Consider the following 22,074-nt stretch of genomic DNA (forward strand, 5'->3'; position numbering starts at 1 on the left):
ATCTGGAAAAAAGGGGGCTGGGGGAACAAAGTCTGAATTTGTTTTTTCTTTTTGTATTTATTGCCAACAGCTTGGAGCGAAGCTTCGTTGTGTAGGTGTTGTTGACTTGTTTTCGTCTAACCCCAGAAACGGGCCAAAAAAGCCAAAAAAGTAATTTATTTTACTGTCTTGACGTTCGTTTGGGTTGTCGTTTGGCAAATGTAATGGGATGTGCTGACCCGTTAAACTCAAATACTCCATCTCTATCTCTCTCTATATGTCTATATCTATCTCTCTCGCTCTCTCTCTCTATCTGTGTGTCGCAGCGTGTTGAAAGGGTTTGCAACGGGGGACTGGGGAGCAGCATTGGGAGCAGCAGGTAAGGCAACCCTCTTCAACATAATCCAAGAAATTTCTAAACCAATTTGTTTATTATCTCTAAATTATCTACGGATAGGCTACTTGCGAGACTTGCGGGCTATTTATTAATTTGTTATGGAAGTTAAGCACTCCCTTAATTTAAGGCTGGGCAAACTGAAATCTTTGTGCATTAAGTGAAATTCTTTGGCTAACCACAGCTAAAATCTGGCTAGATTCTGGCTAAAAACACACAGAAAAAGTGAATTTGCTCGCTTTGCTGTATTTAATCTCTTCAAGCAGTTTTCGACTCGGGCAGGCAACTTGCTCATTTTTGAAATTTGTATTTGAATAATAGCCAAAATTTAGGTAGAACCAGCCAGCATTTGTTTTAAACAAAAACCAAATTGTTGCATTTCAAATGTACACCAAAGAAAAGGCATGTTTATTTTTGGTTTTATATTTACACAGATTCTTATTTGTTTTTTTGTTTTTTGTTTTTAAGTGTATTTTACTTAGTTTTGTATTGCATAGGTCTCATATTTAATATGCCTCCATTTAGGTATGGATATATGTATAATTCATTAAATTGTACTGCTCTAAATATACACACAAATACAATATCTTAACTAATTGTAAAGTGTAGAGAGCTTACCAAAAAACTGTTAAACATACGTATATATTTATATATATAAACATATTTATATACGTACATTTTAATTGCGCCCCTACTAAATTTATTCAGTTACAATTTATATTGTTATATATATATATATAGATATAAAATACACGTACATCAATAAAACATCTATACAAATACATATCATGGTTGGTTTTGTTGGTTTTTTTGTTTGTTTGTTTGTTTGTTTCAAAATAAAGTAGATACTCGTAGAGCCCACGAGAAATTGTCGTTTGGTTCCTCCAAAGAAATAACTAATATCGATTCTAACCTCAAAATTATTGTACTACATTTTGTTGTATACATATATCAATCGCTTAAGCAAGTATATCATATCAGTAAATAGTACATATATCATAAATATCAGCAATAATTCCAGTTTTCGAGTCTACATAGGTTTCTGTATCTATGCTTGTATGTGTGTATGTGTGTATGTGTGTGTGTGTGTGTGTGTGTGTGTGTGTGTATGTGTGTGTGTCTAGGTGTGTGCGTAATAATATACAGCATCCAAAAAACACTATGAAAACGGAGATTACAAAAGTTGCGGTTGTTCTAAAAGCTAATTGACAACGGGTTCAATCGATAAATATCGATAATAATTGCCATCATCCAGTTGCACTCGCTGACTCCCTGTTTCTTTATACATAAACTGTCTATTGTTGTAATAAATAAATTAATACATTATTATCAACTTAAAAAGAACTTGTCATGTGCGAGTCGGGTCTATATACTATATAAATATGTATACATATATATATATCTATGTATATATATACAAAATTGGCCATGGTCGCTCTTCGGTTTTTGCTTATGCCTCCTGCAGCTCCTCACTCCTCGCCCTCGTATCCCAAGCACCACAACTGAGATAGGGGCACGGCTGAGGACTAGCTAGCAACGCCTCCCGCCTCATCCTTGCGTGGTCGCAATATGAAATTGAGATTATAGTTGGTATTAACGGCATAATAGACATTCGCCGTTTTCGGCATGACCAGCTCCTTGTCGGGCAGCACCTGGGCCAGTGTATACCTATCCGGATCATCCTCCAAGCCGAGCTTCAACATTGCATTCCTAATCACCTGATGAGTGCGCTCATTGTTGCCCAGCATAATACTCTTGTACAGCACAATGCCATCCAGCTCAATGTTATCCGTTTCGTATGTCACCCGAATAATGTAGAAATCAGGTGCGGATTGGGTAACGGTGCCAGTTGGCTGCACCAGCTGGGCATTGATGTGGGTATGTGGCGAACCGATGCCATTGGTGACACCATTGCTCAACGCGGCATTCTTCAAGCCATTGCCCAGGGATTGGGAATGCGTCAGTTTGCCGTGCGCCGACTGTCGTCCACCGGAATTGCTCGAGTCCATTGACAAATTGGAGGTGCTGCTCGAGGCGGACATTAGCGAGGCATGATGGGCATCCCGATCCAATGAGTTGTGCCTGGAACTGGTGCTGCTGTTTAGCTCACAGTAGAACTGTGAGCCGGCTCCGCTGCTCGAATTGGAGTGTATGGAATCAGTCTTGCGATGTCCACCATGTCCACCGCTACCCATTATGGAGGCCGTCGACGAGGCCGTCGTATTCGTCAGCGATGTGTTTGTGCTTGCCACCGATTTACGTGGCGCCGGCGGCGGTGGCTCCAGCTGGCAACTGAGCGCAAATGCCTGCCGTTCATCCAGCACCGGCATGGAGACGAACCACCGATCGAAGAGCTCATCCTTGTTCAGGTTGTAAGTGTTTGCAGCGCCCTGGAGCAGCTTGATTTGGGCCAGCACCTCGAACTCCTTGCGCTTCTTGTCAAAGTTGATCAGTTTGTCTTCGGTGAGATAATCGGGATTGGCCGTATGTATCATGGTCAGATCGGTGAGAAATGTGCCCAGATATGGTATCGTGCCATGCGATGTCTGCGTGCCCAGATTCAGTATCAGCTTCTGCAAATGCCGATCGCCTTGATCGCTACCCGGATCCGGATTCTTGGCCGTACCCTCGCGCTTCAGCACCTCGCGCAATGTCCACGCATTATTATCCTCCGAACAGATGCGCGCAAGTTCCGTGAAGATTTCCATCTGAAAGCGACAGAGATGGGACAGATGAAGATAAGCTGCTCTTTTTAACAGTAACTGGAATAATTCGGAGAAACGAAGAAAGCAATCTGCGGCAAGCAAACTTTCTTTTCGACAGCCACAATCATATCTCTTGAGTGGACTCAGCTGACTAAGAGCTTAACCTAGCTAAGCTGGGAATCTGTTAATTTTCTGACAATGAGCAACATTTCTGGCAGACAATCCTATGTCATAGAAACCCTCCACAAAACTTAGGATTAATGGAAGAACTATAGACTCGGAATGGGGCATTCAACACCTGACTTGGTCGCAGTGCAGTCAGCTCTCCACAAATAAATTGCTAAGCAAACCAGTAAATTGGTTTCAAAGCTGAATTGGTGCAAGTTAAAACATATCCGTTTCACAACCAGCTAGATTGGATTACTATATCATACAATCCACAGGAACAATCCTTTAAAATAAGAGCTTTATATTCCTCTCGCATATTAGTCGGCATCCTTCTATCATATCATAAAACCATTTTGGTTAGCACTGGCAGAAAAAGACTCCTCTACCGACCCACTTGAGCCACGATAAGAATCTTTATCTTGGATAACCAAAGCCAGAGAATTGTGATATGTATCAGAAAAAGAAGAGATGCCATAAAAATCAATCAATTTCTTGAATTTAGAACTGAATTTAGATGCGATAAGCTCGACTCCGCTCGGCAAATGTATTTAATCTTCAGTGCACCCGCTGAACTTACACGATCTTTGGCCAGAAACTCCCAGACCTTGGATAGCCTATATATGGAATTTGAGTTCAATGCCGAGATGATGGCCTTCAGCGAGCTGAAGTTCTTGAGCATGCGCAGCTCCTGAGCGATCTCAATCCAGCGTGAAATGTACAAGGCGCGTTCCTGTGAAATGTAAATAAAATCAGAGTAAATATATTAAAATAATGACTAGATTTAAGAGCACTTACCTGGGGCTTGAGACGATCGATGAGTATGCTGGACACGACACGATAGAGAACCGCATTGAACTGCGTAATGGTGGCGACCACTGTTTCGGAGCCGCCGCTGTCCCGACGCGCCCACGTGTGGCCCAAACACTGATGGGGTATGAGGCGCTTGAAGAGATCGGTGTCCATGCGGGTGAGCTGCTCGGCAAAGTGGCGCACGGGCACATGGGGGAACCGGAAGGCCTCCAGAAACGAGGGCAGTTCGCGATAGATGGGCGCCAAATACAGGCGACTTAACGGTTCGCTCAGATCATATGTGGAGCCGCATGAGGTGTGCATCATGAACTGCGTTGGCTGAGCACCCTGCGTTGCTAGCCAGGGCAGGGCATTGTTGTCCACATGATTGGTCGCAATGCCGCCACCGTAGACCTGCTGGCGGAGCAGACGCTCCAAGCGATTCACCACCTTGATGTGCAAATCGGAGTGTTTGAGACGACGGCCGGCAAAGGTGAGTATCTGCTGTAGATTATCCTCATGCCAATCCTCGGGGAAACCATCCAGCCACACATGCAGCGCCGAGACTAGAGTTTTCTTATGCTGTTCATGGATGCCAGCGGGCGAGTCATAGCCGCTGCTCCCCTTCCCATCGCCAACGCCATTCTGCTGCACCAGCTCCAGCTCCTCCAAGTGCTTCTCATGCAGCGCATCGTAGCGTTGCGTCAGCAGACTGAGCACCTGTTTGGGCGTTGAGAACGTGCGATATGTGGACAAAAAGACATTGATGAACGTCGACTCCAGTTCACCATCATCGGTGGCCAGTGCCTCCACCAGTCGCGCCAATGTGGCAGCCTTCACAAATCGCACGCGCACCGTCTCCCATTCCAGATGTGAGATTTCATCATCCGAGTCCTGCTGCAAATGAAAACCATTGTGAAAAAGGCCATCAGGTTAATTGGATTTACTTTACTCACATTGCTGGCGGTGGGCGTGGGTCGATGATAGCGCACCTTCTTCAAATAGACGGTGAAAATAGCATTCTTCTCGTGCTCCTCGCCCCAGAGGCGCCACGTGGGCTGCAAGCAGAAACCAATCAAAATGTCTAATTAGAAAAGTGCTCCAAATAATATCTATGCTACAAATTGAAACTAACTTAGAAAATTAAAAAAGTATTAATCTTAAAAATAAAATAAATTAAACTAAAATCTCATTCTTATTGTTATTAATAATTACTGCTCTAATTATGTTTAATGACAGCAAATTAAATACTTCTGTTTATTGTTTATTGTTGACTGCAAAGCGATATTGAACTTATTTTTTTGTTTACATCAGTTTTTTTTAATCGTTTTTTATTTTTGTCAGATTTTAATTTAAGAAATTCTACATATACAAACTTATTTTCGATTTTAATGCCAGTGCCTACTTTATATTGAAGCTGATTCGATTCATTAGTGCAATTAATCATTTGGCTAAATTTAGCACAATTTCCGTCTATTTTTAATCGAGCGCAAAATTCTTAATAACGATGCTCGAATCTTAAATAATTTTAATATAAACATTATGTCAAGAAAAGCCATTCTGTATGGATAAGGGGAAAAGCATTTCAAAAGTGTTGTATTTTGTTTTGCCATGTTTATTGTGATGGGAAACTGGCCGGCATTTCCCTTTTTCAACCATTTCCCGTCCACTATTTGGCAATGCTAAGCCGAAAATCATTTGTTGCTGTCCATTTTCGATTGCCACAATTTCTATTTGGTATTTTAATTGCTTAATAAATATCTGTTTAGAAGGCAGCAAAACCCGAGATATCCAAACATTTAAATAAAAGTTTTTGCTTTGAGAAATATTGTAAATATTTTGTTGAAACCAAAAACGATTTTTTTTAATAACATAAATATTAAGGGAAACTAAATGATAAATATACAAAAATTTATATTTGAATTTGATTTTCCTAGAACAATTTTATGGAATAAACTTAAATACATAAATTGACTTGAGCTATTTTTAGAATCGTGCAGAAGTACTTCCCATCATTAAAAAAAATATACATTTCCGCTGAGCAATATACATTTAGTCTGATATGCCCAATTTGCAAATGGTGCAACGATCCATCAATTGCACAGCCTTTAAAATGATATATATGTGTGTATAAATGTGTCTGTTTGTATTTGAGTGCATAAATATTTATGAGCTGTACTCATCGGTGTGTTGTCTAACAAAAAATACTTGAGATATTTGCGCCCAATTAACAGCATAACAATTCTAATTGGGTAAAACATGCAACAAACAAACTAACAGAAATTCCATTGCTTATACGGCGTAGGCGTAGCTATGTAAAAATGATGCAAAGGCAACACGTGCAAACATGTGTGTAAGTAAACAGACACACACACATACATATATATATCTACTAAATGTGTGTGTGTGTGTGCGTGCTCACAAAAATTCATTCGTAAAAAGTCATACAACGCGAAATGAATGAAAATAAGCATGAAGAAAATTAAAGAAGCAACAAAAAGCAAAACACAAAAGCCAAATCACGCAATATTTAATAGTCTGTGCGTATGTGTGTGTATTTGTATGTGTGTGTGTGTGAGCGTGTGTCTCTTTGAGTGTAAGGCCGCAAACAATCTATAACAAAGCAAATGCCGCACGCTTTTTATACATCAACCTAACAAACGATTTGACAACAACAGAGTTGGGGTCAGACCCACAGCGACCCCGAATATGCAAACTTAACAACACTCATACTTTGACAGACTTATACTTGCACACACTGATACGACTCACACTAAGCAGACTTATACTTGCACACACTGATACGACTCATACTATAACAGACTTATACTTGCACACACTGATACGACTCATACTATGACAGACTTATACTTGCACACACTTATACGACTTGTACGTGTAGATCACTCTGGAAGTGGACAAACGGACATACGCAAGTTTATTTGTTGGGCCAATTAATTGCCCGCATGCGCTTTCATTACGCGTACAAGCTGCAACAACAACAACAACAAAAACAAATACGCTTGTTAGATATTTAGTTGACTATTAACATTAGTTGTTGTTGGGCGGGCCGAGACGAAGGTCTGACCCAATTTCGTAAAATATCGTGGATTGTTTCGAATATTTCGTAAAAATACAGAAACAACACAGCAGCCAAAAAAAAAAAAAAACATTTGGGCGTTAAGTGGTCGGCGCAATTTGTTTTATGATTTTCAATACACTCCCGCAGTGGGTATTTCAAGTGTGTCACGCATTGTCTAAATATTTTCTTATGGCTAAAGTCGTTCATTTGCAGCTGTCTGAAAATTATTCTATATTTAATTGTAGTTTTATTGTTAAAAAAATGCTGACAATTGTGTAAAAACATCTGATTAAATATTATTAATTTAGTTTCATAATAATGAATTAATAACTATTATATGTATATTTTTTTTTTAATATTTAAAAATGCTTTTAAGTTTATTTCTTAAATTAGTTATCCTAAAAATAGATGGGTATCTTCACATCGATCAGTCTTGCTTCTGGTGTATTTGTAATAGTGCTCAAATTTATGTGCGTGCTGTAAACATCTTAAAGTTTTCGTAAAAGCCTTGCAAAATGTTCGTAATTTCGAAAATGTGAAATACAGTAATAATGATTAGGGTGTAATTCCTATGGCAAGTTCAAGTGTTGTGTAATTCAATTTAACGATCTGAGCCAAGTCAAATTTATTTCAAAATTTAACATAAACAAACGAAAACAACAACAACAACAACAACGAAAAGAAAAGTAAAAAAGAACAACAGCTGCGAAAACATCGGTGCTGACTCTGCCTGCTTCCTGCTAAAAACCAGACGAAGGCACGCAAATAAAAGAAACCTAGAAAATTGCAATTGTTTCTGTCTAATTGATGCGTACTTAGTCTTTGATTGTACGCCGTTTTTCGGGTGGCTGATCTACACATAGACACACAAACTGCTTCCCGAATAAATAAATAAAATTGTATGTATTTGTGTATGAATGTGAAGGCAACATTTAATCAATTCACGGCAAAAGATCAGCAAAGTCGCTTGACTTTTTCATTTTTTCAACGGCTGCCAAAATAAGAAATTTGCGGCTCTGTGTGTGTGTGTGCGCGTGTATGTGTATATATGTAAGCATGTATTTATTTAATTTATTTGTTATTTATTTGGCGTTTTGTATGTTGTGTTTTTGTTGTTTAAATGCTGCTACGCCTCGAACACATATTCTCACAGAATGTACATATGGCTGCTTCACTTGTTTTTTGCTTAATTAATGACGCACTAGCTTATTTAAGTTTCATTTGCGTCAAAATAAAAAAGTAGCAAATAATAACAACTGACGAACAATAAAATTAAATTAATAACGGCTGCAACTGATGCAGTCACTTAACAACACTATGCTATCGATTCACAAAGCGCTGCATCGATAAATGTGCGCGATATCGATAAGCAGCGCCAGGCGAATGCAAATGGCAAAGATAAGGCGCAATAAGCAAAACGTCTGCGAAACGTAAACAGCCCAATCAATGGCAATTAAAATTGAATACGACGAGCATATATATATTTATATATATATATACTATATATGTAAACTATATGCAGTTCTTTTCTTTTCCCAAAAATTACCTTGGTGTAGGTGTAGTTCTTGGCATGCAAATCTTTCGTCTTTTTCGACAAATTGCGCAGCGTGGCGCCGGTGCAGGCGCACAAATATTTGAGGCTGGCGACCACTTTGCGTTCGGCATTCGCAACGGCAGAGGATGCATCCAAATCATCATAGGAATGATATGAGCTATTGCGACGCTGTTTCCCATTCGCCGTCGCTGAGGATGTGGAGCGTGAACGTCGCTGCTTCTGCTGCTGCTGTCGACAAATGGTCGATGTGGGCGTTGAGGTGGGCGTGTGCGTTGGAGTAGCCGTAAACGATTTCTTTTGGCGCGGACACGTGTGATGATGATATGGCGATGATTTTGCCTTGGCCCAATGTGTTGCCTGCTGCTGTTGCTGATGTTGCTGCTGCTGATGTTGCTGCTGCTGATGATAGCCGCAAGGCGTTGTTGCTGAATTGTTGTTGACATATCGCCAGGCACTGCTAAAATCTATATTGTCCACCGGCGGCATCAGCGCACGATTATAGCCAGCTAAATCTTGCAACTGATAGGCGCAAGTGTGGCTCTTGATAAGCGTTGGCTGCTGATGGTGTTGCTGATGATGTTGTTGTTTGTGTTGGCAGTTGCAGTTCGCTTGGCTTGTGAAATTCTGGAAATTATGTTTATCGAATTGAGTTGAGTTGAGAAGGGGCAAACAGAGGCAGAGAAAGATCAAGAAATTGGCGTTTTGTACTTGAGATCATGGCATGGTTCATTGATTGGCATTGGCATTGGGGCATCAGCAGTCATCCAAATGCTGTGAAACGAGTTCATTCACCGTACGCAATCATTCAACGGCACCAACAACAACAAACAGACACTCACAGTTGAGAGTAGTCAAATTGAGTTCGAGTTGGACAATGCCTAGGGCTTGTACGCATGTGCCCGCCCCTGACCTTGGCTACAATTTGACTTAGAGGCAAACACACACACAGTGTACAGTACTACATACACATGTAGACACAAAACATATATTGTTCAGCTGTCTTTCGACAACGGCAAATAGACAAATAAAGTCATGACAAGAAAAACCAACAACAATCACAATCACAACTATCAACTTTTGACAACATTTCCCAAGTGGTGTCTCGAGACACACTCGTTCACTCGTCACATTTCTATGTTTGGTTTAAATGCTTTCGCTTCCCCCAATTGCAACTAGAGGCAACAGCAGCAGCGACAGCGGCAGCAGCACATATTTTATGTGGTTAACCGCTTCGCATCGCCTTTGTTTAAAAATTTTACAAATTACACTGATGCTGTGCTCGGCTGTGCTGTGCTGCCGATAAAATAACAAACATAAGGAATTAGCCCCTCTCCTTCTCCTCCCACCAAAACTTGCAACGCAACTTTTCCAGGAAATTGTTATTATTGTTGCGAATTTTTACTGTGTTGTTTCACGTCCATTGACAGCTGTGCGTGATGAATACCCTAACCGAAGATAGTCCTAGAAAATTGTTTACTAAGTTTGCAACGAGCTTACATTGACTAGGAATACATTGGATACTTGTAGATTATCAAAGTTTTATAATTAAAAATAAATATACTTATTCTAAGATATACAAATTTCAGCTTCAAATCGTAAACTGAATTGAAAACTTTGCCACTTAATATTAGGCTAATCCAGTCTTAAAATATTTAAAGAAGAATATTTAATGCAAAATTAATTTAATCAATTAGTTTGACCTCGATTCTAATGATCAAATTTATAAGTTTTGTTATTGATCTGAAAATGAACTATATAAAGTATTTTAGCTTCGACTGGATTCGGTTATGCAACTCTTTGCATTTTCCATCAATTTTTACTATTTTTGCACGGAAATCCTGAAACTTGGCATCGTTAATGGAAAATGTGTTGCGTTTTTCCATTTGCACACTAGTTGAATGGCATTTTGGCTTGAAAAATAACGAGTTCTATTCGTATTTTTATTATGGTACATGTGTAATTTACGAATTTGTGACTGCCTGTTATGGAGCTGCCCATTTCACGAATTGAGGCCACTAATTTCCAGTGTGCGCTCCACAATTTAGACGCTGCAATTAGACTGCTCTAAATGACATAACTTGTTTTCTTAATGGCTCCGCTCTTTCCCGTGAAAATGTCGCATTAAGCCGGCCACTTATCTAAGCAAACAGATCAGCAGGTCAGACTGGCCCGTGCGTGATGTCGATGTCGATGTGGATGTGGTTGACAACGATGTGAATACCGTGTCCAAAGGTCCACGGAATGGCTTTATCGGTGACAATGTGAAACGTGCCTCATTTTACAGCTGAGCACAAATATTGCACATTTGACGCCATTTAATTTGTATATTTAGCAAATACATCAGAGCAGTAAATGTGCTAGGAATGCGAATCGCCTCACAGCATCCCAGAAATAAACGCATTTCGCATCGACCCACAATTCCCCATCATAAACCAGATGAAATCATGCATAGTAAATTATATATGAATATTGCAAGTTAATCAGACACGTTCTGGCACATGACTAAGACTGCACCAAAGGCATATATATATATATATAAATCAAATTGGAGCAATTTGAATAGCTGCCAAACCAAATTAATTGCCTTATAAATCTCAGCCTTTATTCCATTTTAATGTTTGTCGACATTTATATTGCAAATTAATATTTATAATAATACACATTGACTTCAGATGAGGAGAAATTTTGATAAGCTGGAATAGGCCTTCAAAATAAACTGAGAGAAAGACAGATCAAAACTCTCAAGTACAGAAAAATGATAAGAATTTTATCTATCTATGTTTTTGTTTATTTTTTATATATATTCCGATATATTTCGAATCCCGTCGGGATTCGTTTTCCGGAAGAGATAAGAGATTGTTCTATCACTCGACAAACAATCAAATACTTTGAGAAGTTTAAAAATTATTTATTGTTCTCATTTTTGTTGTGAATTTAAGCAATCGTTCTTGGATTGCACAAGCTTATTTGCAATATATGAGCAATATGCCAAGTGTGATTAATGTACAAATATAAATTAATAACCCAGACCTAGATCCAATTTCCAGGGTGAATCGAAATCATGCAAACAAATATATATATATATGTGAATGTATATACAGATGAATGTAAATACTCGCATATCATTTGCCTTAGTTCCTAATCAATATGCACATATATTGCACTCGCTTGAAAAGACTCACTCAAGTTAATTATAACTCGGAGTCGTAGTCGTGTAAACATATATACATATATTGGAATAATGTAAATCGAGTAGGCGTCAAATCTGACCCCAGCAATGCGACAGCGTCATTTGTATTCAGAACCGAAAATTGACGAATACCGAAAGGTATTCACTATTCACGAACACTCAAAATGAATCATCAAAAAAATGCTGAAAAATAGAAATTGCTCGTAATCAGACTAATTATACGTTGTTTCTTTTTTTTTTGGAATAATATTCCATGTGCGGAGTATTATATAATTTTCCAAGCCAATTGTCAAATGTTCCACAAGATAAATGTACTTTTTTTTGGGGTATGAGTTTGTTTAAAGCAATTATAAAGACATAAAGTTAAATTATGTCCAAAATTGCTTGAGAATTTGATGACGAGGCATTTCACATCGAGCTTTCCGTCTATAAATAGACGGGTGGGATTTGACCTTTGTGCGGCCTGATGATGGCTAATGGCTAATGGTAAAATTCTATTGAATGACCTGTCATGTGTGGGTGGACAGCTTAGCCGATGTGGCTTAATTGACTTGGCTGCGACGCAAATGCAAAAGATGTTGCAAAAATAGCACAGACAGCCAGAGAGAGAGAGAGGATGAGAGAAAGAAAGAGAGAGAGAGAGAGAAATGAACAAAAGCAGCAGCGCCAGCCACCCCCTTCGACTGACCAGTCGCAACATCAAAGTAAACAATCGATGGGAGGCTTGATTGCCTGCCGTGTCTCTATTTATAATGGACGCAACCCCCAAATGAACTGCTGCCACCAGGCAGTGCCACAAGTCGGATCTTGCATTGATAAACAGCAGCAAAAGCCGAAACAAAGCTAAATTGAAAACTACTGTACTATGGCGAAAAGCTAAAAAAATACGAAAAACGAAACTGAACACGAAATAATTGGCCAACTCAGACATGCCGAAGATTAGATACCCTTGCAGACAAGACTCAACCCGTTAACAACTAAATTTCACTAGCAATTTTCAGAAATCTATTGATTGTTAATTTAAAAGCTTTACGTTATTGTCGTCCGATGATTTTTCAATGATAGTTCTTCCAGATATTGGGATTATATTTAGTTATAAGACTTATTAAACGAAAAAGTTTTTATGCTCATAGCTCATCTTTCGACCCATCGTTCTTCTGGGAGCTATATGATATAGAAGTCCAATCTCAGTGATTTTTTGTTCAAATGTGAGTATTATAAAAATGCTCAGAACTTCTGAGTTTGGCTCCGATAGCTTATTAAACAAAAAAGTTGTTCATATAAGAACTCATTGGTCGATCGATTGATTCTACGAGAGCAGTCAAATTTCAATGACTTTTAGTCGAAAAATATGTGCTGCCTGCAGTAAAAAGACGATTATGCTTCGAGTTTGATCAAGATAGCGCTAAAAATTAGGGATAATCGACTCGGCTATAATTGCTGTTCAACACTATATATATATTGTGGGTTCAGAGACGTCTTCATTGAAGTCATCACAAAGATGACGAGAAAACTATAATACCCTCTGTTGGTGTATACTAACTGAAATCGCTGACTGCGCATAAGTTGCACTCTCTCGTGTCTCATGTCTCATGTTTGACTGACTGACTAAATGATTGAGTGCACTAGGTACAAGCAACAGCAACAACAGCAACAACAACATTCATTTTGTCAGTTACAACTGACTGCATCCAAAGCACTCAGCTGTGCCGAGCTACCCACTCCAATACATACACAGAGTGTTCCTCTCTCTGTCAGACGTACGCTGTGGCGTCTCTGTTTGCTGGGGAGTCTATTATCAAACCACATCCGCTGTGCAGCAGAAACTATATGCATATATTTATATATAAATGTATATATATATAGTCGACATAACAAACAGCGGATATAAAAATATCTAGTTGAATTAAAGCCTGCAACAACTTGAGCATAACATGAAATGAAAGCAACAACTTGCAACTGTTTACAAATGATTAGTTTTGGACGCATCTCAATGAATGGCGAGAGACTTGTGAATTATTGCATTTACGTATAGAGGGATGATCTATAGTATATAGTCAAAACTTTACGTGAGAATTTTACGAGTTATGAATGAATATATAGCAATACACATTATGCATATTTAATGAAGATGATTAATCGGGCCTCATCTTATAAATTAACTGGCAATCAACAATGAGGGATTTATTGACTTGGATGTGACATAAATTATATATATCTCCCTACAGATTTACAATCTATACTTAATTATGATTCCTTTGTGCACAAACACTATTTTTGAAAGACTCAAGATCTAAAAACTGTTTAAAGTTGAGAAATTTTCTAAGAAATTATTAAGAATTTCAATAGTTCTTTATATTGTATTCTATTTACAACACTTTTGCCTCATAAGAAATAATGTAAATATTTAAGAAGTAGCTATTATTAAAATAAGCGAATTTCTTAAGAACTTTTTGTGCAATATTTGTATATATACCATCTCCATTTCAATTTATTTATTTAATTAGCAACATTTTCATGAAATGCTCTTTATTCACTGTTCGCCGATAAGAAATTATGTTTATATTTATAATTTTGTTATTATCATTAAGGAAATTATTAGAAACTGATAAAAAATAAACAATTTTATACCTTCAATCTCGATTATTATAATATTCTTTAATTTCTTCAACAAGTTTACTTGAAATGCTCTTTAATTCTTTGTTCCCTGATAAGAAATTATGTTAATATTGAAATTGTATCATTAGGGAAATTGTTAGCAACTGATAATACAACATTTCTACATATTCAATTAAAATTCCATGTTGTCAAGCCGAAAGAAATTTCAGTTCCGACAAAGATTATGATTTTTGTTTTAAATTCGTTGGGTTTCCAAAACCATAATCTTACTTGAATCCCCACTCAACAGACCCGTTATTTGACCCCAAATTCGTTTGGACTTAGTACACAGAATTAATTCTAGTCCAATTAATTGCTTTGACAAGTTTTCTAGAAATGCTTTTAAGTTCCTCGGTTGGACTTAGTACACAGAATTAATTCTAGTCCAATTAATTGCTTTGACAAGTTTTCTAGAAATGCTTTTAAATTCCTCAATTATTGTCCACAAACAATTTCTCATATATACAATTTATATAGATATTTACTTGTTTAAGGACGGTTGTCACGGCTCACCAGGATACATATACAAAATATAGTATATACTACAGCGTATATATATCTATATACTAAGGAAACTAGCTCACATGGATATAAATACAAGTAGTAGTATATACTATAATACTACATAAACTGTAAGAAAGCTTGTCTTGTCTCACATTGTCGCCCAGTTAAGAGGATGAGTCAGTCGCCACAATTTGTTTCTCCTTGAAGGTTTGCTCAAGCGTAAATACTTAATATTGATTGCCCGTGAAATGTTTTCCAGGCACTTTGTCCACCCACGTGTTCATTTTTCATGCCATTGGAGGCAGTTCATGCATTTCAACATAATTGCTATTGGCATTCCTTCCTAAACGCACACGCACACAGCAAGCAACAAGAACTCCTTACACATTCAGTCTCACACACACACAGCCAAATGCCTCTCAAAATCAAGTACAAAAGACGCCGATTCTAGTTGGGATGGGTTAATAAGTTTATGGAGGGGGGAGGGGAAATACGTATGTACAAAAATATGTGCGCATAAAATTGGCGTAGGTTCCATTTGCATTGTTGTTATTGTCGGCATTCTTGTGGTGGGTTGGGCCCCAACAACAACGACAACAACGACAACAACCGCAACAATAACAACAACTTGTGGTTTTGTATTTTATGATACTCTGGCAGCTAGTTTAAAAAAATATTGAAAATATTGTCTGTGTGCGTTTTGTTTTATATTTGTTTGTTTGTGTTTCGATTATTTACAATATTTTGTGCATGACTCAAAATGATATTTACATTACAACAATGCAAGGCAAATTGAAAACAACTATTATGTCAAATTTTAATTGTTTAAATTTTAACTGCAAGAGTATCGAAAGGTCGACTTGAATGAAAGCTGTCAACATTTGTTATATTTTCGCTTTTTGCCATTTGCACAGTTTTTATGCGCGCGCCTTTTTGTGAGTGTGGATCGCAGACAGTTTGGGTTTTATTTGCCGTTTTACCATTTGAGATTAGACTTTTTTCCTTGGGAAAATGCCGTTGAGATGTTTTTGCTCTGTTTTTGTAATTTACACGCTGGCCAATTATTTTTTTGCTTTGCTTTTCCTGGCAAATGGACTCAATCAGATGGGATGAATGTAAAAAGCAAAATCAATAAATTTACAGCTCCTTTATTGTTTTGTGGTGTTTTGTGTGTTTATGTAAGCTGCTGTTTCCAAATTGATGCTGCGCATGTGGTTACGGTACGAGAAGCTTTAGCTTTACTTTACTTTGGTTTGGGTTTTTTTTATTTATTTATTTTTTTTTGTTTTTCCTTTTGTTGGCTACGCACCGCAAGCGAATGCAGCAGCAGCAGCGCCAGGCTCGCTGCCCGAAGATGATGTTGATGAGTCAGTCAGTCAGTCAGCTGGAGGGAGGCCGGGGAACGGTATGGAATTGCAACCCCCGTTGAACGAAGGGTTCGAATTCGAATTGTGGTTCGGGTTCGAGTTTGGGTTCGTTGCACTACGTTCAATTTGCGGGCAGTTCCTTTCTTGTTCTTCTTCTTGTTCTTGCGTCTTTCCTCAACTATTGCTTTGCGTCTCTGTTTGTATTCATTTATTATGTATTGTACTTAGTCACTTTGGTCTGCTTCTGAATTCCCGATTTGTTTATGTATTTTTGCAAACAAAAATACCGATTATGTATGCATATTGTGCGATATTCACGCGAAATACATCCATTAAAACTTTATACAACACAAAATTTCACGTTTCGAGAGGGGGTTTTTTCACGTATAACACACTGAATGAAGAATATACACGGGGAATATAGTTCTCTGGCGAGACGGTGACACGGGACAACCGTCGCCAACAACTGTTGAAAACGCACTCAGCGGCCAGGTCGACCCGAGATCCGTGACAGCCCCAACATCGTTACTCAGAACACAGCACTCAGCACTCGGCTTTTGTTCTCACTCTGTCGCTCTCTCAGAACAAAACGAACGAACGAGGGTTGTTCGAGCGACCTCTGCCTATGCGTTGGCGTGTGTGTGTGTGTGTATGCACAGTGACTGCCTTGTCTGCCTGCTCTCAGGTAATTTGTGTGTTGGGGCGTGGGAATTTTTGCACCCACTCGAGTATTCCCCATTACGCTCTGTTTATGTTTTGATTGACGCCTCTCATTTCTCGTGCGTTCTGCTTAGCAATTGTACATGCGCTCAGCGCCTCTCATTTACATACACATGCATACGAAATTCAAATAGAGTGAATAATTCTCTCTTAGCAATTTTAAGAGCATATTAAATAGTTACGCTCTCGTGTCATATCAGTCATACAAATTTGAATGGCTTATTACATTTATTTTCTTAATCAGCTGTGAGAAATTCAGCGGGATTTTTTAGATACACGATTTAAATTCCCAAAGTAACATTTTAAATAAACAACAAACGTGTTTCTTCATTATGCTGTTAAACATAAACAAACAATGTTTATGGGTCCCTTGAAATTTCAAAAACATTCCATGCTGTTATTTAAGTTGATTTACGTGATAACAAATTCAAACATTTTTCCACGTTCCAAAGTAACCGCAAATATATATGGGGATCTCTATGATATAATTATGTAAATTTGCATAGCATGGACAGGCCTTTTCTTTTATACCTAATATAAAAGAGAGAGCCGAGTCAAATACAATCAATTCAATCGCATGAACATACAAAAATTAATAAAGCTTAATTTACGTAAGCGCCAAGCAAACGAATTGTTTTCCATGTATTAGGTAAAAAATGATAAAATGGGATCAATTGATCAATTAGCAATGCAATGTCAAAAAGCCCATCAAACAAACAATGCAATCAAAAGATGCACAGACACTAACAAAAAATAACAAAAAGAAAATAAATAAAAAAAACTGCGAATTTTGAAGAAAAAAATGGATAGTCTTTCTTCTTATATTTATATAAAAGATATTATTATTTGTTGTCATAGTTAACAAGGTGAATTTAAATAGATTTTGGCATAAATAGTCACATTCAACTTTTTATGATCAATACGCAAGATGACAATTGATAAAATATACACAAATGATATACATATTTATTGAATTGATTTGGTTAGGCTTTAACAATCCACATTCGGACTGAGTGTGGCTATTTATAGCAAAGCAGACTTTGTATTAACATTATTAATATTAGTGCAAGTAATTAGCAGTTCAAGTGGGTCGCGCATAAAGCTGACAGTTTACCTTTCTCGAGTGAACTTAAAGCTAACTACTTTCGAGCTTACTTTCTATGCTTGAGGAATTTCAGAGATACGTAGATAGATAGATACATAGATACATAGATACTAATAGTCTTACAGTTGAACAATGGTACTCACCAGACTATCGGCCACATTTTGACTCATTATACACAATCTTGGCCAGCTGCTGCAATTACTTCAATGTGCGTGCTTAGACTTTGGTAAGATGCAATTGCTGCCGTTGCCGTTGCTGCTGCTGTTGTTGTTGGTGATGATGATGATGAAGATGATGACTGGTATCTGTTGGATACGCGCATTTTGACTTGGCAACGTCTAACATCAGATATATATATAGTATTTTGTTGTATGTGTTGTGTTCGTATGTAATTGCTGGAATTGTGCAACTGGCGGCGGCTGCTGCTGCTTTTGCTGCCAGGCGGATGTATCTGCGGCCCAAAAACTTGCAATGGATTGGATGGCTACGCACGAAATTTCAAGTTTTCTTTTGTGCCACTGGAGCTGTAAGAAAGCGACGAAACAAACAAATATATCAACGCACATCGGTAAAAGCTGTGAAAAGCATTTAAAACTCGCGCACTAAACGCGTTTTCTATAACATAAAAACACACAAGAAACACACAACACACACACACACACACAGAGGGGCACACACAGTCGGAGGAAAGTGCGCGCAAATGAAATGGCCAATAAAAAACGCACTCACATTGCGGGCACGTAAAAGACCATTCAGCAGCAGCAGTGTCCAATGCCCATAGACACCCAACAGACCCAAGACGAGCCCATGTCACGGACTGCAGACCAAAGCGACTCTTTGCGCCCCACGATAACAACTAAACTAACCGAGCCGAACCGAGCTGAACGTGATGAGCAGCTGATTTACGATATTGGGCGACAGAAAGCAGCAGCAGCAGTAGTAGCAGTAGCAGCTACTGCGTACAGTGGGACAACAAGGTGATGTAAAAAGTGAAATTTGTTTTTTTTTTTTTTTTAATAGTTTTAATAATAAAAAGTTGTTGTGATTCAAGTCTTTTCGTTGCTTCCCTTTTTACAACAGAATATTGTTATTAATTCTCTGACACATCATTTTGATTTCGTTTTGCAATTCACTAAATTCGTAAAAATCATCTAGCAGAAATACTACTATATCAACTTAAGACTTAGTCTTTGCATTTATATATTAGATAATTGGGCTTTCAATAATCATCACCATGTTTGCTAATCTCTCACCACTGTGCAGCTGCGATCACGCGTCGACGGTGCCGCTTGTCAGTCAAGCAAATGATGAATTTCTTTTTTACAGGCCAATACGAAGTTCGAAAAGATAGCGGGGCTTGTCAAATGTTTAACAACAACACACAACGCTAATGAAAGTTTATTTTGTTTTTGCCAGTTTTGTGTTGCTTTTTGGACAGTTTTACATGTTGCTGTTGCTTCAGTGGTGTGTGTTTTCTGTATAGATCGATGAGATACATGCAAGAATGCGAAAAATGTTTGTGCAGACAATGCGAAAACAAAACAAAAGAACCTGCGGTCGAGTCTTGGGCTTGCGCGAATATCGTACGGTGGCAAGAGAGCGAGAGCGAGCGACAGATGATGAGAGAGTTGCAAATCAGGTGAATTTTACATTCACGGAGCGTAAACGGATCTTAGCAGAATGAGAGCGAATATCGTAAATTTAAGAATAGTTCATTTTCTGTTGACTTCGAGCAGAGCTTTTACATTTGTTTGCTGGCATGACGTATACGCTTAACATGAGCAATGAGTCTTTGATAGCTAATACAACTCAAAACTTGCCTGGCTACTTTACGTGATGTTTCCTAATTTTGCATTAAATTTATTTCTTATTTATATTATAATATCTGTTGCTTAACATGCACATTAAGGGCAATGCTTTTTACTTTTTATCCAAAACAAGCCGTCATCAACCTTGATTACCTTGGCAGCAAACTGACCCTTTTGAAAGCAGACAACTTGAAATATGCATAAGTAAGCGGCGAAACGGCAGAAAAAGCGCCAAGAATCCAACGAGAGATCTTAATTATGAGTTGTAGTAGCCTCCACTTGAAATATGTACATATGTAGATGCATATATAAGTATGTTTTTCTGTTTTTTTGTTTTATTTAATATAAATGTATAGTTGCCTTGTGTGGCTGATATGTCATGGAACTACACCGGCTCAATTCATTAGCATTTTAAATTTAGCCTCAACTTAAAGCGAGCGTTGTTCTTCTCAGTGAGCGTTCCCTTTGTTTTTGTTTTTGTTTTTCTTGCTTGTTTGTTGCGAAAACAAAAAATAATAAATAAATAAATAAATATAAAAAGTGACGTGCGCTTTTTGAGCGTTTGCTTTTTACACTACACCTCCACACGGAGTCCATATACGATAAAAAAAAAAAAGTTTATCTATATTAAATACGAACATATGTATTTACCACGTATCTACATATATAAAATGCTCTGCTTATTTATATATTTATATACATATATATATACATATATATTGGTTGTCACCATGCAATATTTTGATGTGTAAACGCATTTTATTGATGTTTTGATTATTAATTTGAACAACAGCACATTTGTCGACCTTTTACGCTCCAGCAGAGCACGGCTTAAACGTGCCTCTCTCTCTCTCCCTCTCTCTCGCTCTCTTGCTCAGTGAGAGCAGACAAGTCGGTTTTAATGATCTCATTGCCCAAAAAGAAGAAGTCAAATATTTTATATGCTCTCAACTTAGGAATTATTTGTTGTCTTTGTCTTTGCGATGGTTTTATGTTTTGTTGTTGTTGTTTTTTGTTGTTGTTGTTTTGTTTTTTGTCTTAACACGCGTTTTGAACGTGCTTTAATTATTGGTCACATATCACGATTGGCCAACAAAGCAGCGAAAAATAATCTGGCAAAAGGTTTTTTGTGCACTTTTATCTTTCCGTGTTTGTTCACTTGTTAATAACTGTTTCAGCAGTGCAAGATTCATTTTTGTAGCTGTTAAGTTTGTTTACTTGTTTAATTAATATTTTTTTTCTTCATATTTTATTAAGATGAATTGAGAAAATTTTCCTTTTCACAGTTTGTTATTTTTATTGTTTTATATTTTTTCATTTTAAGCGCTTCTCAGTATTCCATAAATCGCACCTAGGAGTTTTTTTTATGATCGTCTCTTTGGAAAACAAGAAAACACGTTGCAATTTGCAACTGGTTTACAACTATGCAACAATACAAACTCACACATACACACACACACTACCGACACATACACACACACAGCTATACAACTGCAGGTGAGCAAATGGCAATTTACGTGTAAATTTTCGCATACAATTTGAGTAGCTTTATTTTCGCACAAACCATTTTTTTTGCCATTAATTTTAGTAATAATATATTGAATTTTAAAGAAACTTTCGTATACCTTTTACATTTTCGTTTAGCCACTTGCTGATTATGTTGTTGTTGTTGTTCCTTTTGTTGTTGTTGTTGGCTGCTGTTCGTTTACTTTTGTGCACTTTTCACACACAAACTCGAAACAGAAAATGCCATTAAACTATGTGTTTGTTGTTGGCTTGAAAATTTTCGTTACGCTTTGGCAGACATTACGAGCCACTCTCCGCACTTTCGCGTTCCCCTCTCTACTTCTCGCTCCCTCTCTCTATCTCCCTTTCTCTCTCTCGCGCCCGTTACCCAACAACGAATGTTGCCTTTTTTTGAGACCGAAACGAAATGGCGAACCCGCAGCGACGAACCCGTCTGTCTATCTTTGGTTACACGTAGTTTGCGACTGAATGCCAAAACCGAAATCGAACTGAAGCTGGCCCCTACTGGGAGAGCGTTAATCTG

General features: G+C 37.9%; 1 protein-coding gene across 2 annotated transcripts; it reads right to left on the bottom strand.

The window, feature by feature from the left end:
* Nucleotides 1-755: 755 nt before the first annotated feature.
* LOC6557175 (ral guanine nucleotide dissociation stimulator-like 1) lies at nt 756-21,978 on the bottom strand. 2 transcript variants are annotated; one of them, XM_032733940.2, is made up of 6 exons: nt 21,650-21,978; nt 18,360-18,740; nt 4,992-5,093; nt 4,042-4,932; nt 3,824-3,976; nt 756-3,081 (listed from the first exon to the last, which is right to left on the bottom strand). In XM_032733940.2, exons 2-6 carry the CDS (start codon nt 18,384-18,386, stop codon nt 1,900-1,902), a joined length of 2,355 nt encoding a protein of 784 aa, XP_032589831.1. In that variant the 5' UTR covers nt 18,387-18,740; nt 21,650-21,978; the 3' UTR covers nt 756-1,899. The 2 variants fall into 2 exon arrangements, with proteins under 2 accessions (XP_032589831.1, XP_032589825.1); XM_032733934.2 differs by lacking the exons at nt 18,360-18,740; nt 21,650-21,978 and adding exons at nt 8,664-9,296; nt 16,005-16,869.
* Between the last annotated feature and the right edge of the window lie 96 nt (nt 21,979-22,074).

Source organism: Drosophila grimshawi, unplaced genomic scaffold (assembly GCF_018153295.1).
Source record: "Drosophila grimshawi isolate 15287-2541.00 unplaced genomic scaffold, ASM1815329v1 contig_44, whole genome shotgun sequence".
NCBI lineage: Eukaryota > Metazoa > Arthropoda > Insecta > Diptera > Drosophilidae > Drosophila > Drosophila grimshawi.